The 15,849-nt window shown below is 36.0% G+C and overlaps 1 protein-coding gene across 3 annotated transcripts in view; it reads left to right on the forward strand.

The window, feature by feature from the left end:
• The window catches only part of PPP1R1C (protein phosphatase 1 regulatory inhibitor subunit 1C), a 142,137-nt gene that overhangs the window by 120,466 nt on the left and 5,822 nt on the right, over window positions 1-15,849 (forward strand). The window contains exon 5 of one of the 3 annotated variants that reach the window (XM_021923767.2): window positions 11,341-11,421. In XM_021923767.2, coding sequence (XP_021779459.1) covers window positions 11,341-11,355 — 15 coding nt within the window. In that variant the 3' untranslated portion in view covers window positions 11,356-11,421. Of the gene's footprint in view, window positions 1-11,340; window positions 11,826-15,849 lie in introns of those variants that run through there. The other 2 variants (XM_021923766.2, XM_003907687.5) reach the window with 2 other exon arrangements.

The following is a 15,849-nucleotide window of genomic DNA, read 5'->3' on the forward strand; positions in this document are numbered from 1 at the left end:
GCAAAAGAACGCACAGACAAGCACCAACAGACGCTGTCAGGACATCGATGATTTGGACACGGAGGGGAATTTGGCTGAGGGTGGTCAGAGGAGAGCCCAGCCACTGAGTGACTTGACTCCAGGAGAAGACCACCTTCCCACTCCATCCCCCTTCTGGCTCCCCATCCATCTGCTGAGAGCTACCTCCACCACTCAATAAAACCTTAAACTCATTCTCCAAGCCCACATGTGATCCAATTTTTTTTTGGTACACTATGGCAAGAACCCCGGGATATAGAAGCTCTGTCTGTGCCATAAGGCATGGGGCCTAACTGAGCTGATTAACACAAGCCACCTGCAGACAGCAAAAGTAAAAAAGCACACTGTAATACGCACCCACTAGGGCTTCAGGAGCTGTAAACACTCAACCCTAGACCCTGCCGTGGAGCCCCACAACTTGCTGGTCTGCATGCTCCCCATAGAGGTTTGAGCAGCGGGGACACCAGAAGAAGCAAGCCACACCCCTACTGCATCCCCCACTGCATGGGGGATAAGGAAAAACTCCTCCCATTTCACAATCATTTTGGATTACAGCCCAATCCAATGACCTCACTTTAACTTGAGGAACTGTTAAGACTCTATTTTCAAATAAAGTCACATTTACAGATACTGAGGGCTATGAATTCAGCATCTTTTTGGGGCACACAATTCAATCTATAACAGTGGGCTTTCCTTAAATTCTTCCAATGGTAATACGTTGCCAGGGGAAAATGAACTTGCTGGAAATTTTTGGTAATCTTTATTAATTTTAAAAATTTGCAATCTTTCAGTATGTCATGGTCTGAGCAAAAATTGACTTTTAAAAAAGAGACGACAGAATTTGCATGATTCCAATGAAGTGTTTTTGCCCAGAATTGTTCTAACTTAGGGTTTAGAATGCTTAAAATTAATCAGTTCTTTCAGATTAAACATTGTCCCCATCCTTGCCATTCTTTAAAATTCAGACATTCTTGTCTGAGAGTCATTCCTGCCTTATTTTCCTGGAGATGTCATGGATATGAGAAAAATGTTTATAAAAACACTTTGAAAAACACAAAACATTGTCAAGACAGAATGAAACACAAATGAGCAAGGTTTTACAAGTGGTGAGACGTAGTGTTGGCCTACTCCTCACCTTCTCTTATGTAAATGGACACAGCTTTATTGACTGGTCTTATTTTGAACTCATGACTACAGAACCTCTGGAGGGCACTTAGTACTTCCTGAGAAGCACACTACATTTCCTGAGTTCCTTCTGTCTTCTACTCTCTTAGACATTATTACAGTGTATCCTTTCTCTGCAAACCTCCAACACATCCTCCTCTTTCTCACTCTTATCTAACGAACTTGCTTCCTACTTTGAGAAAACCAAAGCCATGAGAAGAGAACTTTCACAGACTCCTACCATGAGGTCTTCCCGCCTACCGTATCTGTTCCTTTTCATAGCCTGACTTTCTGCCTGCTATTATAGGTGAACGTTTTGTGCTTGTCTCTAACAGCAACTCCTTCAATTGTGCAGTATAGCTATCCCCACCTGTATTCTGAAACATTGCTCTAGAAATTCTTCCATCTGGTTTCTATGTCATAATTTTCCTCCTCCCTATGGGATCACACCCATCAGCACACAAGTGTCCTCTATTGTTTCCTAGGTTAAAAAATTCCTCTATGGATGGAAATGTTTGTTATCTTGATTGTAGTAATGGTGTCACAGATGCTATCATCTGTCAAAACTGATACAATTGTACACCTTGAATATGTGCAGTTTATTGTACTTCAAATATACCTCAATAAAATAGAAAAAAAATTCTATTTGACCTCACTGTTCCTACAGCTAATACAGTATTTCTTAGCTCTCTCTTGCAGCAAAACTCCTCTGAATAGTTGGGTACATTCACTGCTTTCATCTCTTCTCTTTTCATTCTTTAACCTCCTTCCAGCTGGGCTTTCACACCCTATCACTCCACCAACACTGCTTTTGTCTAGGTCACAAAGGACTTGATTATTGTTAAATCCAAGGGCCTATTTTCAGTCATCATTTTATTTGGCATCTCAGCAGGTTTTGACACAGTAAGGTCATATCACCTGTAAGTATACTCTTTATTTATTCATTTGCATGCTTCTACACTCCAGGGTTTTCTCCTATTCGTAAAATGCTCCTGGACAGTCTTCTTTTCTGTGTCATCCTGTTCTCTTTTCACTCTTAATGTTGGAGTACTCTAGGGCTCAGCTTTTGAACATGTTTTCTTCTTTACTTGTTCCCTTTCTCAGTGATCTTCAACTGTTGAATGGTTTGAAATATTGTCTAAATAATGATGATTTCCACATTAATACCTGAGCTCAGGATTCTCTCCTGAATTTCAGACACATAATAACCGTACATTAATTTGGGTATACATTGTAAATATCAAATTTACTATGTTTGCCATCAGACTGAACCCAGATCTTCTACGTAAAGCTTTCTTTATCTAAATCTTCCCCATCTTAGTTAATGATGATTCCATTTTTTCAGTTGCCTTGGCCAAAAACTTTGGTGACATACTTGACTCTCCTCTTTTTCTTATAATCCATATCCAGTTTTCCAGCAAATACTATTGATTCTGTCTTTCAAGGTTTTGCAATTATTAACAAAGCTGCTATACATATCTATGTGCAGGTTTTTGGGTGGACATCAATTTTCTATTCATTTGGGTAAATACAAAGAAGTGATTTCTGGATTGTATAGTATGTTTAGTTTTGTAAGAAATTGCCAAACTCTCTCCCAAAGTGGCTGGACCATTTCTCATTCCTGTTGCTCCAAGTCTTTGCCAGCATTTCTCAGTGTTTTGTCAGGTGTTGTCAGTGTTTTGGATTTCAGCCATTCTCATAGGTGTGCAGTGGTATCTCATTGTTTTAATTTGCAGTTCTTAATGAAAGATGATGTTGAACATATTTTCATATGCTTACTTGCCATCTATGTATCTCCTTGGCTGTTCAGACCTTTTTTTCCCCATTTTTAATTGGATTGTTTGTTTTCTTACTGTTGAGTTTTAAGAGTCCTTTGTATGTTTTGGATAGTAGCTCTTTTATCAGGTGTGTCTTATAAAAACATTTTCTCTCAGTCTATGGCTTGTATTCTCATTCTTTACATTGCTTTTCACAGAGCAGATGTTTTAATTTTAATGAAGAATAGCTTACCAGTTTTTTTTTTTCTTTTGTGGATTATGTCTTTGGTGTTGAACCTAAAAAGCCATCCCCAAATTTAAGGCTATCCGGGTATTCTCCTATGTTATTTTCTAGGAGTATCATAAATGTATGTTTTACACTGAGGTCTAGATCAATTTTTTTTTTTTTTGAGGAGAGTGTAGTGTCTGAATCTAGATTATTATATTTTTTTGCATGTGTATATCCAGTTCTTCAAGTTACCATTTGTTGGAAAGACTGTCTTCCATTGCATTCCCTTTTCTCCTTTGTCAAAGGTTAGTTGACTACATTTACATGGGTCAGTTTCTGGACTCTCTAGGCTGTTCCATTGTTCTCTTTGTCTGTTTTTTCACCACTCACTGTCTTGATTACTGTAGTTTTATAGTAAGTCTTAAACTAAAGTAGCATCAGTTCCCCACCTCCAGAGGTCCCTGCAAGTTCCCACTTTAGCTGCTGGCCAGATTCAGCCTCCACTGGGCATGTTCACAAATTATCTCCTTGATGATGACTCAGAGTCAGTTGAAGTTGTAATGTTTGTACTCAATAAAAAGCATATCAGGACTGACATATATAACTAGAATGCAAATTTATTAATTCAAAACAAGAAATATGATCGTTAGGTGAAAATAAGACTAGCCTAGTCAGTGCCTTCTCTCCTAGTAAGCAAGCTGGTGTTCTATTGCCCAGCAAGTTTACTACAATTGATAATAATACAGAGTATATTTCAAGACAGCTAAAAGACAGGATTTTAAATGTTTTTACTACAAATAAATTGTTGATAAATATTTGAGGTAATGGATATACTAACTACTCTGATTTGATCATTTCAAAATATTTGTATGTATCAAAATATCACTCTGTACTCCATATTTATATTAAAATTAATAAATAAAATTTAGTAATAAGGTTTATTATTAAAATAAATAATACATTTTGATGTGTTAATTAAAAATAAAATATAACTTTAAAAACTCACATATAAAATCAGAATGTTAATTTATCAATTCAAAATAAATAACTACTGTCAGGTGAAGACAATATTATTCTAGTCAGAGCCTTCTCTCCTTATAAGCTAGCTCTGTTGCTGTCGGAGGTTCTCCTTGGTGAGCTCAGAGTCAGAGCTGGGTGATTGAATTATGTGACTGGGGCCTACACTGGCATCAGTCCATGGTAGCCTGTGGTAACCATTGCTTCAGTAGGGAAGTACCCTGCCCGGAGGACGGAGCCTTTAAAATGCCAGCACAGGATGTTCTTCTCTGGACATGGTAAAAGAAACACATACAACATTTGCTGCTGTGGTTGTAAATGCAACTCTCCTTTTGTTATTTTATTTTTAATGCTTTCAAGGCTAACCACTGACTCCTGCTGATCGATGCATTCTTTATTTTAGATATGCTATTGTGTTCAATCAATTGTAGTCAAGTCTTGCAGGCGAGGGAGCCGTTCTGTCTCTTTCCAAAGTGAAATTGCCTAAACATTGTTGAGCTCCATTATGTGTAGGCTTAAAAATTTAACTCTACTTCTAAATTCATGGGGAATGCATTAGCTTCAGAAGAAAAATGGGTACTAGAGGGGCACTTGACTGTGGAGGGCCAAAGCAGCAATCAGTCTATTAAAGTGATTCTCATCCTAGGCCAAGCAGCAGAATCCTTGCGACATTTTTAAAAAGAGAGAGAGAGATGATAAAGATGTGGGCTCTTTACATTTTGAGAAGTGATACCATATTACTTTCCAAAGATATTGTTTGAATTCATATTTCTAACATTAATATGTAATAGTACCTTCTTCCCTACCTTCTTAGTATTTACTGCTAAACCTTTTATCTCAGCTTTGCTATTGGGTAACAGCTTTGGTAAAATATATGATAGGTAAAAATATACAAAACATACTTATGAATATCACATAAACATGTTGTCCCTATTTCCATGGATGATGAAGAGAAAATCATATTGCATGTTTATTCTTCTGCAAAGAAATGATTCCTTAAGTAATGGGGAGTTAAATGATCATGTGTTGATTTGCAGCTTATGTTAATTGGCCAGTCATCATATTAGAACAGAGATCAACTGTGCTGTCTACATATAATTTACATCAAATAAAATAGAAAGGGACACGTTTATGGTGAGTTCAGGAAATAATATGCTTTTAGTTTTGAAATAAAATCAATATGTCCCTTGTTGTCTGTGACCCTCAGGGTATTAATGTATAGTTCTTTATTGTAAATGAATGACAAGAGGATTGAACAATTACAATAAATATAAAAGCATTTTGAGAAACCTGAAATCTGAGAGATGGTGGACCTTTACTGAGGGGCCTTTCTGTTTTATATTATAGATTAAATTATATTGAGTCATAAAATTATAAATATATAATTATAACTACACATATAATTATATATAAATTATATTCCTAGCATTATTTTTGTGATAAACCTTAGGGTGTCAATACTCAAGCAACCATTAGAAAGCCATCTTTCTAAGGCCACTGAAATCACTCCTTTGTATATAGCAGGATTTCAGAAAACCAATGCCTGTTAAATCTATTTTGCAAATCGTTTTTGCAATAGGCACCAGGTTTGCTGTTTCCCATAATCTAATATTGCTCAATAAATGACTGTCCAAATTACTATCCATCGACTTGGAGCTCTTCTCTTCCTTATTAGAATTTTCCTAATGCATCATTTGTTTTACTGATCCATAGCACTTCTTCACTGAATTAGCCTCATTATATGCACACCATCACCTTTTGCCCAACATTCCCATCTGATTTGTAGCTATTTCTCTTTCATGCTCAGCACACAGTAGGGACTTTATTATATTTAACATATACTGCTTGATGACTATATCTTATCTCTACAGATGAGACAATATTTTTTTCTGTGTTTCCCAGAGTTCAGTCCCAGGTTTGGAAACTGATCTATATGCTAGTTCTAACTTGGTTTTATTCTGGGAGTGTTCCTGGGCCAAGTTAAATTCTATTATGTTTCTGACTCCAAATTCTGTTGAAAATAATGACAACAACAATAAAAAGATTGAAAAGTTATACCAAAATCTACCTGCGATGTAAAATCCTCTGATAATGAAAACAGCCTCGTGATCCTGAGTCACCATCGTTTCCTCAGATTCTAACTTTCTAAAAAATCAGTAACAGTGGAAGATGAGGTCCTAGTGACCCAGGTAAAGAGTCCCCAGTAGGAGTCAAGGGCCACAGTTTGTGTCCCAGCTCAGCCAACAACCACTGTGGGAATTTAAGCAAGTCATTTTATCATCTGAAACTGTCTCTTCATCTTTAAAGAGATTAGAATTCAAATTCATAATTACTTGCAGATCAGAGACCCCTCTGAGATTCTGCTGAAAACTGTTGACCTCCTTCCCTGAAGAAGCACAAATACTCTATAAATAGAATTCCAAGAGGGTCAGAAGCTCTTTAAAATCCACCCATAGATTCCCTAGAGGACTTTAGAATGATTTACATGGTCTAAAATATGTAGTTGAAAAAACAAAATAAATCTATTTACATGTGCTACTCCCTATGTGAATTAGTTTTAAAATGTGTATTTGGGCCATTATGTCATTTGACGTTTTATTACTTTTTTGTAACTTATAGTACTCAAAACAGAGCTAATTTTTCAATAGTGCCAAATATTTCCTTTGTGGATTAATAGCATCCCAGGATCTGCAAGGTTACATGTTCACCCTGCTACTCAATGCAGGAATCATCTATCACCTGCCTCAGAGATGAAACTATAGCTTTGACTTGAACATGTACAGTGATGAGGAACTCATTCATTTGTTTATTTCTGGCCAAACATAAAGAATTTGGGAATTTTCTTTTTTATATTGAGCTATAATCTGCCTATACACACAAATGTCAGCCATTGACCCTATTTCTGCTCTTAGCAGCTACATAGATTAATTTTATTTCCTTTTCCAGTATTTTAGGAAATCGAAGTCAGCCTCTATTGTCCTCTATTAATTTCCTCTATGCTAAATATTCCAGTTTCATCTATAATTCCTCCAGAAAAGTGATGTCATAAAACTACCTTTTATCTCAATTCCCTTCTTAAACAGTCCTATTAAAATGCAGATGAGAACTAGGCAGCATGTTGCAGGAAAAGTCTGACCAACACGTGGTTAGAGAACAGTTCCCTTTCTTATACTGCCAACTTCACTACTAGGAATACCACCAACACTGCCACAAGCTCTGTGCCTGGATACACCAGGTCAAGTGAAATTGTAGTCACCTAAAATCCCTAACTGTAATTAATTAAGGTTGCCCTTATACTCTATTTTGGTTTTTTTTTAAGAACTAAATTAACCTTTCTGAAAACAAAAATTCTGTTGAACTCTACCTTAATTGCTTAGGCCATCATTCCAGCTCTTGGAAACCTTTACTCACTTTGTCATTCATGTCATCTTTTCTTCCAAATTTTGTGTTATCTACAAATGTAATGAGCCTCTTGTCTTTGGCTTCAAATTAATTGATTAAAAATATTGATCTGTGGTTTGCCAAATGTAAAACTCCCTCTATGGATTCAGTATTCAAAATTCTTCACTCAGTTACTTCACAGCTTTGTTGAATCCACATTTAACCATTTGATCTACAGAATAGAGAAGACAGTAAGTATTGTGTTCTGCTTGGGGTCAAAATTTCTTTCTTTTCCTTTTCTTTTATTGTCTGCTTTCTTTTCTTCATTCCTTCATATTTTCATATCGCATATCCTTGTCTTCTACATGGTCCCTTTTACTGTGTGCTCATTTTGCTTTGAAGAAAAGAACCTCCAATGTGTTTTTTGGGATTCCTTGGCCTTCTGCCCATATGCAGCCCTGGCTGAGTCTGCACTTGCTCCTGAGGTTGTTTGCCATGTACCAAGCCTCAAACCCTGTGCAAGGGAGGGATTTTCCTGATGCTCATTAGCATCTGGCAGAGGAGGAAGCTCTGAGTATTTCAACAACACCCCCAGACCAATTCATTTTCATCCATCTCTAGAATTACATCAAATGTAACCCTCCTCAAACATCAAATGGAGATTTAAAGAAAATTAAAACACAAATCATACGTGTGTTTTGGGATGCAGGAGAGGTGTAGGGAGAAAGAAATTATTACATAGTCCTCAGCAGACTTTTCACTTTAATCTCAGCATTATTGCATCTATAATCAGATGAATATTGATGATGGGAAAAGAGAGAGATTGCCTTGAAGGTTGCTTCAAAGCACACATCAACCAATCGTTTATTATCCAATTGAAAGACGGTATTAGAGTAAACTGCTTTGGGAATCAGAGAATTTGTTGCAGATATTCTGCTGAACAGCTCTTTGGTAACATGTCACCTGCTCCTGCCTCATCAAAATGTTTCACCTGGAAATAGTTGTGTCACAATTGTATAGGGCTAAGGAAGACCTTCTAACATTTGTCCAAGTGAGTGATTTTACTTTGCAAAATGTTTGGCTTTTTCATATAATTTTGTGATCATTATTATTATAAAATAATTAAATGTGGATCAGGATAAACAAGCAGACCTATTCTCAAGTGTGGAAAGTGGGTGATTAATTGATTAATGAGTTAAACATCTTAATTATTGATTTTTTCCTTTATGTTTAATCCCCTCATTTAGACAAATCAATGTGGACATTAAATTATTACCTCTTATTTAAAGAACATTATCTCAAACACAGATTTATTACTCTGTAGTTACCTTGAAAAAGATGAGCTCTGGAGTCATTAGAACCTTTGCAAACCTGGCAAGATATAGTCAACTTCAGCTCAGGAAGAGGAGTGGCAGGCGGCTGAATGATTACTGTGCCTTAATATTTCAGAGGGAACCCCAAGACCTTGGTGCCAGGTTAATTGGTACTCCAAACCTATGATAAATCCTAGAGAATGATGGAAAGTTTGGGTCAGCAGCCAGAAAGATAAAGGTGAAAATGAATCAGTGTCTCTTTTTTTTTTTTTTTTTTTTTTTTTTTTTTGAGACGGAGTCTCGCGCTGTGGCCCAGGCTGGAGTGCAGTGGCGCGATCTCGGCTCACTGCAAGCTCCGCCTCCCGGGTTCACGCCATTCTCCTGCCTCAGCCTCCTGAGTAGCTGGGACTACAGGCGCCCACCACCGCGCCCGGCTAATTTTTTGTATTTTTAGTAGAGACGGGGTTTCACTGTGGTCTCGATCTCCTGACCTTGTGATCCGCCCGCCTCGGCCTCCCAAAGTGCTGGGATTACAGGCGTGAGCCACCGCGCCCGGCCGAATCAGTGTCTCTTAATAATGGAACTTTATGAGTTACTCATTCATACCCTCATTAATTCATTCAGTATGTATTGAGGGACTATTATGTGTCAGAACTTCTCTTAGCATCACAATACCCTTATAACCTTGTACAAATCATTTATCTTCTCTAAGTCTAAATTTTACTAGACAGGTGTTTACCACAAGGAGTTGTGAGGTTTAGTGACTCATGTATATAAGACTCCAGCAGAGTGAGCAGTTGGACACTCAATAAACCCTCTTCCCTTTCCCTGAGCACTGAGACCTCTTTTTCAGGTAATTTATGGTAGTATGAAATGAATTCCATGTCTTAGTAACAAATTTCTCCCTACAGTGTTAGATCAAGAAGAATTGTGAATAATGTATGTTTTCAGATGAAATTACATATTTAGATATTATTACAAGTGATAAAATATTTTGCAATCCATGAAGTCCAAGGATGTCACTGTTTGCCAAATAGCCCTCTGAGGCTTGCTGACAGCCGTACATGCAAACTTACACATTTCTTGAGACTCTTTGTTTTATAGCAAACATGAATAGTGACTTCATTTCATTTATCAATTCTTACTCGAGTGTTTTTTTTAGTAATATTTAAAATAATCTCATAAACTAATTTTATAAGATACAAAAAAGTGTAAAATTTCGCACATTAACCATCACTAGATGCATAAAGTTTCAGCTCTTCTGATGTCTTAACAGAATAGACTTGAGGGAAATGAAAGATAATTTTGTAGATTGAGTGTGGTTGTTGTAATTGTCTTCTGATTTATGCCGTAAATTTGAAATAATTTTGAAAAAAGTCTAAAGATAGATTATTGTGGAACTGCCAAAGGCACATACCAAATTGTTACTTCATTAATTCAATCAATCATTTAGACAATAAATATTAATGAGTACCTACTGTTTGCTAGGCACTGTGCCTGAGACTCCAAAATGAAATTACATATTTCTCAGCATCAAGGAGTTTTCTCTAATGAGAAAGATATGTGAACAAATACAGTTCTATAAGGTAATCAACAATAAATGTTCCAAGAGCAGGGGGAATATGAGAAAGTCTCTATCTACATGGGGAATTGAGGTAGCCATCAGAGAGGAGGCAAGCTGACACCAGAAGGATGAGTGGGAGATTATCAGATGTGTGTAGGATGAAGATGTCTGGCAATGAGAATAGAACAAGAAAAGTGTGAAAGCCTGAGGGAGCCTGGAGTGGCCAGGGGGAAAAGTAGGTTAGTGTTGTTAAGTGTAAATTACCCTGAAAGCAAGAAAGGCTGGTGAGAAATGGTAGAGAGCCCAGATTACAAGAGCCTTGTATAGCAGGCAAATGTATGCCAATGTTTTTCCCATTGTGTAGGTTGTGGGGGAAGTTATTGAAGAATTTTGAATAGAGAAGTTCCATAATCACATTGGTATGTTTAGGTTCTGAGAGAAGATTCACAATATTGTGATTGTTTTGTTGTTTATAAGATACAGAAATGGCACGCACACCCTTTTGTTCCTAGGAGTTTCAATAGTTCTTGTTGTAATAGAATTGAGGGATGCCAAAAGCAATATTTGAACTAAGTGATACATTAGAATTATAGAATTATAATAAGAATCTGTGAGCAGATTTTTAGTTAACAGGTTTTTAATAGGCTGTGATGCAATCCCTAATGGAGAAGCTTTAATGATGAAAGATAGCCTGCCTCTAATGGAAATTCATCTGGGTATGTTTTTGTTGCTCAGTGAATTAAAAGGTTTTTATAGGATTACATTGTTAAGATTCTTGGAGAAAAACATATAAACACCAAATGAAAACTTTCCACTCTTTTATATCTCTTGCAGCAAAGCGGTTAATATTCCAGAAATGAAAATCATTTAAATTTTGCATAATTTTTATAATTTCAGGGGTTAAGCATCTGAAAGGCCAGAATGAATCAGCATTCCCTGAAGAAGAAGAAGGCACCAGTGAAAGAGAGGAGCAGCAGGACCATTAATTACTGGTCTGCAGCAAGAAGGCTTCTTGGAAATAACTGAACTATTAACTTTTCTGAATATACCATGGAATTCCACCGCTTGATTTCCGGAAGCATCCTCCATCTCTGCACCCGCACTCATACAGTAGCTATGCACCTCCTGGAAGTCTCCTTAACTGAACTTTAGAACTAAGTACACATTGTTCCACATCACTTACAATTAAAGAATAAGCATTTATTTTACAGTGATTCTTCTTTTTAACTATGTAAAAATTTGCAGACATGTGACTGTTCTAACTTTAATACTGCCAGAGCTTAATCCTTGATGTCCTACTGATAAGGTTTGCATTCTAACAACACATGTAAATAACATCACTTTAAGAGTAAAAAATAAATAGTAAATACATTTAGACATGAGTGTGTGTGTATGTGTGTATGTGTGTGTGGGTTTAACTTAAAGAGAAATATCTAATAAAACTTTTAGCTTAAGTTTTGCATTGATCAAATTTCTGTATCCAGAACACAACATAATGTTTATTTTTAAATGATGAAGAAATGCCAGTTTTCTTGATTCAATACACCACAGTATTAGATACTAAACATCTTTTTCCCACCAACAACACATTAATGGTTGATTATAAAACTACAGAACTCTCTTCATTTTCTAAGCTGCGAGATATATATTTCCCAGCATTTTCTCTAGTTATTAAGAAAGACAAATGATAAATCTAAAAATCTATGCCAAATCTTCCTACCCCCTTTTTTAGCTATTACTTTAAATTTGGGTCATCTATTTCCTATTGCATTTTGATAAATAATTAGCAGTTTATAAATCTTCCATATCAAAAAATAAGAAATTCCATTAATTCATGCATATAATAATTTATTCATTAATTAAATAAATATCTTTTATGAGCTTATCCCTAGGAAGGTACTCTGCTGGGAATTATGAAAATAAAAGAAACATACTTTTACCCCTATAGAACTGGCAGAAAAGATTACAGCATTAGCATAAAGCAAGATTTTATATGACAGTATATATTTATTGAATAATTTAAGTTCTGGGCATTTTGAACAATTTTAATTATACATTATTTGTGAAGGCAAGTATCTAAACTACAAAATTTAGGGGGAATGGAAGAATACCCAACTTGGTTCCTTTATTAGTAATATTAATGAAATTCAAATGTATCATGGATTAAAAAAATGGAAAGATTTCTCCAAACTTGGTAAAGGAAAAATGAAGGCAGGAAGAAAAAATCAAATATGTAATCCACTGTGGGATCTTAATATCAAGATTCAAATATGTAAAATGATTGCTTTTAATTTTGAATATGAGTTTTGTAATGTAGAAGTTAAGAGAGTTTTATGGAGCTGTCAGAGAATGCAGTGAGTTGACATTTTCCATAGTATTTTTCTCCAAGAAAATAAGTGTGAAACTCATTGATAAGCATACCGCAAGTATAAATGACTGTTCTAGTTTAATCTCTCTCTCTCCTTTCTTCTTTCCTTTCTTCTGTCTTTCTCCCTCCCTCCTTCCCTTCCTTTCTTTCTTCCTTTTCTCTCTCCCTCTCTCCCCTTCTCCCTCTCCTTCTCTGCCTTTCTGCACCACTCCCTCGACTTTTTCTTTGTTAAGCCAAAACTTTCTGGATTTTCTATACCACCTGCTATGATTCTGTTTATTTTCCAAGTTTCTCTCTACTTAAAACCTGATTAAGCCCCTTATTTTAAGTGATTTTGAATTATTTGTGTTTGGAAAACATCTTAATGCCCCTTGAGAGTATTTGAGACACCCTGAGGTGCTAAAACATAGCATTGCCCTTCCCTTTCCTTGAACAGATGCTTTTAAAATGCTTTTTCAAAAGGACTCAGGCAAACAAAAAGAAACCAAAGCTTTTGCTGATTTTGTAACATCATTTAGGGTAATATAGAGGATAGCTTCTGGATTTTTCTGTTCTGTTCTCCATTCCTAAAAACACAAAGAAATCAACATTAAGAGCATAAGTTTTCTTTGGGAAATGTTGTTTTCTTCCATTCTGTTCTCCACTCTCAAAACACAAAGAGATCACAATTAAAAGCTTAAGTTTTCCTTGGGAAATATGTTGACTTTCTCAGAAATTTGAAGAAAACCAGTTGAGATAATGGCTTTTCACTTTACTTTTCACACAATTACAGTTTACAAAATTTTTTTTTCTAGGAGGCAACTTGGCTTCAGTTTGGCAGAATGGGCAAAGAAACTGACAAAAGCAAAACAAAACAGAAACTGTGTTTTCCAGATCACATTTATAATATAATTGTTAGTAGCTGGGCTTCGAGTCATTCTGACTTGGATTCAACTACAGGCTCTACCAGATTTCAGACTCAGTTTCTTCATTTGTAAAGTGGGTACAATCATACCTAACCTACTGGGTTATTGTGAGGCTTAAATGAGATAAGACCTATAAAATACTTAGCCAAGCTTAGAGAGCATTTAATAATTGGTGTATATTATTATTAGAGTTAGAAAGGACTTCAGAGGCCTTCTATCTTAACTTTATCTACTTCATGATCCTCTTCAACATTATGAACAAGTGATTAATCACCCCACTTATTTATTTTTATTTTTATTTTATTTATTTATTTATTTATTTATTTAGAGATGGAGTCTCGCTCTGTCACCAAACTGGAGTGCAGTGGCACCATCTTGGCTCACTGCAACCTCCACCTCCCCAGTTCAAGCGATTGCCCTGCCTCAGCCTCCCAAGTAGCTGGGACTACAGGTGCCCACCACCACGCCCAGCTGATTTTTTTGTGTGTGTGTATTTTACTAGAGATGGGGTTTCACCATATTGTCCAGTATGGTCTCAATATCCTGACCTCGTGATCCGCCCGCCTCAGCCTCCTAAAGTGCTGGGATTACAGGCATGAGCCACTGTGCCCGGCCTACCCTAGTTATTCTTGAATAACTCCAGTTCCAAGTCAATCAAAGAGCTCCGATTGTTCTTCCGCATGTTAAACTCTCCCCTTCTACACCTTTCCTGCTTCTTTGATTCATCTTTGAAAACTCCAGATATTAAAGAACATTCTGATGTCATTTCTTTGATAAAATGTCATCAATTCCTCCCAAACTTCTCTTATCCTTCTAGACACTCACTTTCGGATCCTGTTTAGTTGTTTACACTGACTCTAAGAAAGGCTCTGTCAGGTGAATAAGTTAGGAGTTATTTTTCTATCCTCTTATACATGAGAAACAGGCAGAATGTGGCAGAGTCAGGCAGGATTCTTGACTAGAGTTATTTCTATTGGACGATAATTTTGTAACCCTTTATTCTTCCCAGAGTTATCCAAGGTAAGGGTATTTATAAAAAAAATACTCAGACTAATTTTTTTACCATTCACTTTCAGTGTTAATTTAATATATGCCAATGTTTTATACATTATGGAGAACAATATAATTTTAGGATGGCCAGAAACAAATTCTTTTTATTTTTGTAGTTATAAATATGATTATAATATGTATTAGAAGAAATACGTATCCAGCAACCCCCAAATCCATGGTTCCATACCTATTATTGCTTAGGATGAGGCAAGTTTAAAGTGTGAGTATATTTTAGGTTTATTTAAAGAAAAATATAGTAGAAGTGGTACCTCCAAATCACAAAAGTAATATATAATTGAATGAAAGTTTGCAGGCACTAGTTTTTGTTTTGTTTTTTGTTTTTGTTTTTGTTTTTGAGGAAATGATAATTTTATTGGGATTGATAACCACTTTGGTTATGTAGGGACAATGCACCCATTTTAACTGACGCATATTTAAATATGAAAGGATAAAATGATATGATGTGTGAGATTTACTTTTAAATACGTAAGCCAAAACAGACATAAAGCAAGAAAGAAAAATAACAAAATATTGTTAGATAAATCAAGTAGTTGAAATGTTTAAGAAACTAGGTCAGTGGTACTGTGAGATGTCCTATATTCTGGATTTGTCTCTGTTTTTTCCTGGCACTATTTCTTTCTTTCTTTTTTTTTTTTTTTTTTTTTTTTTTTTAGTTTATTACTATACTTTAAGTTCTGAGATACCTGTGCAGAATGTGCAGGTTTGTTACATAGGTATACACATGCCATGGTGGTTTGCTACACCCATCAACCTGTCATCTACATTAGGTATTTCTCCTAATGCTATCCCTCCTCTAGTCCCCCACCCCTTGACAGGCCCCCGTGTGTGATGTTCCCCTCCCTGTGCCCATATGTTCTCATTGTCTAACTTCCACTTATGAGTGAGAACATGCGGTGTTTGGTTTTTTGTTCCTGTGTTAGTTTGCTCAGAATGATGGTTTCTAGCTTCATCCATGTCCCTGCAAAGGACATGAACTCATTCTTTTTAAGGCTGCATAGTATTCCATAGTATATATGTGCCATATTTTCTTTATTCAGTCTATCATTGATGGACATTTGTGTT

Source organism: Papio anubis, chromosome 10 (assembly GCF_008728515.1).
Source record: "Papio anubis isolate 15944 chromosome 10, Panubis1.0, whole genome shotgun sequence".
NCBI classification, from domain to species: Eukaryota; Metazoa; Chordata; class Mammalia; order Primates; family Cercopithecidae; genus Papio; species Papio anubis.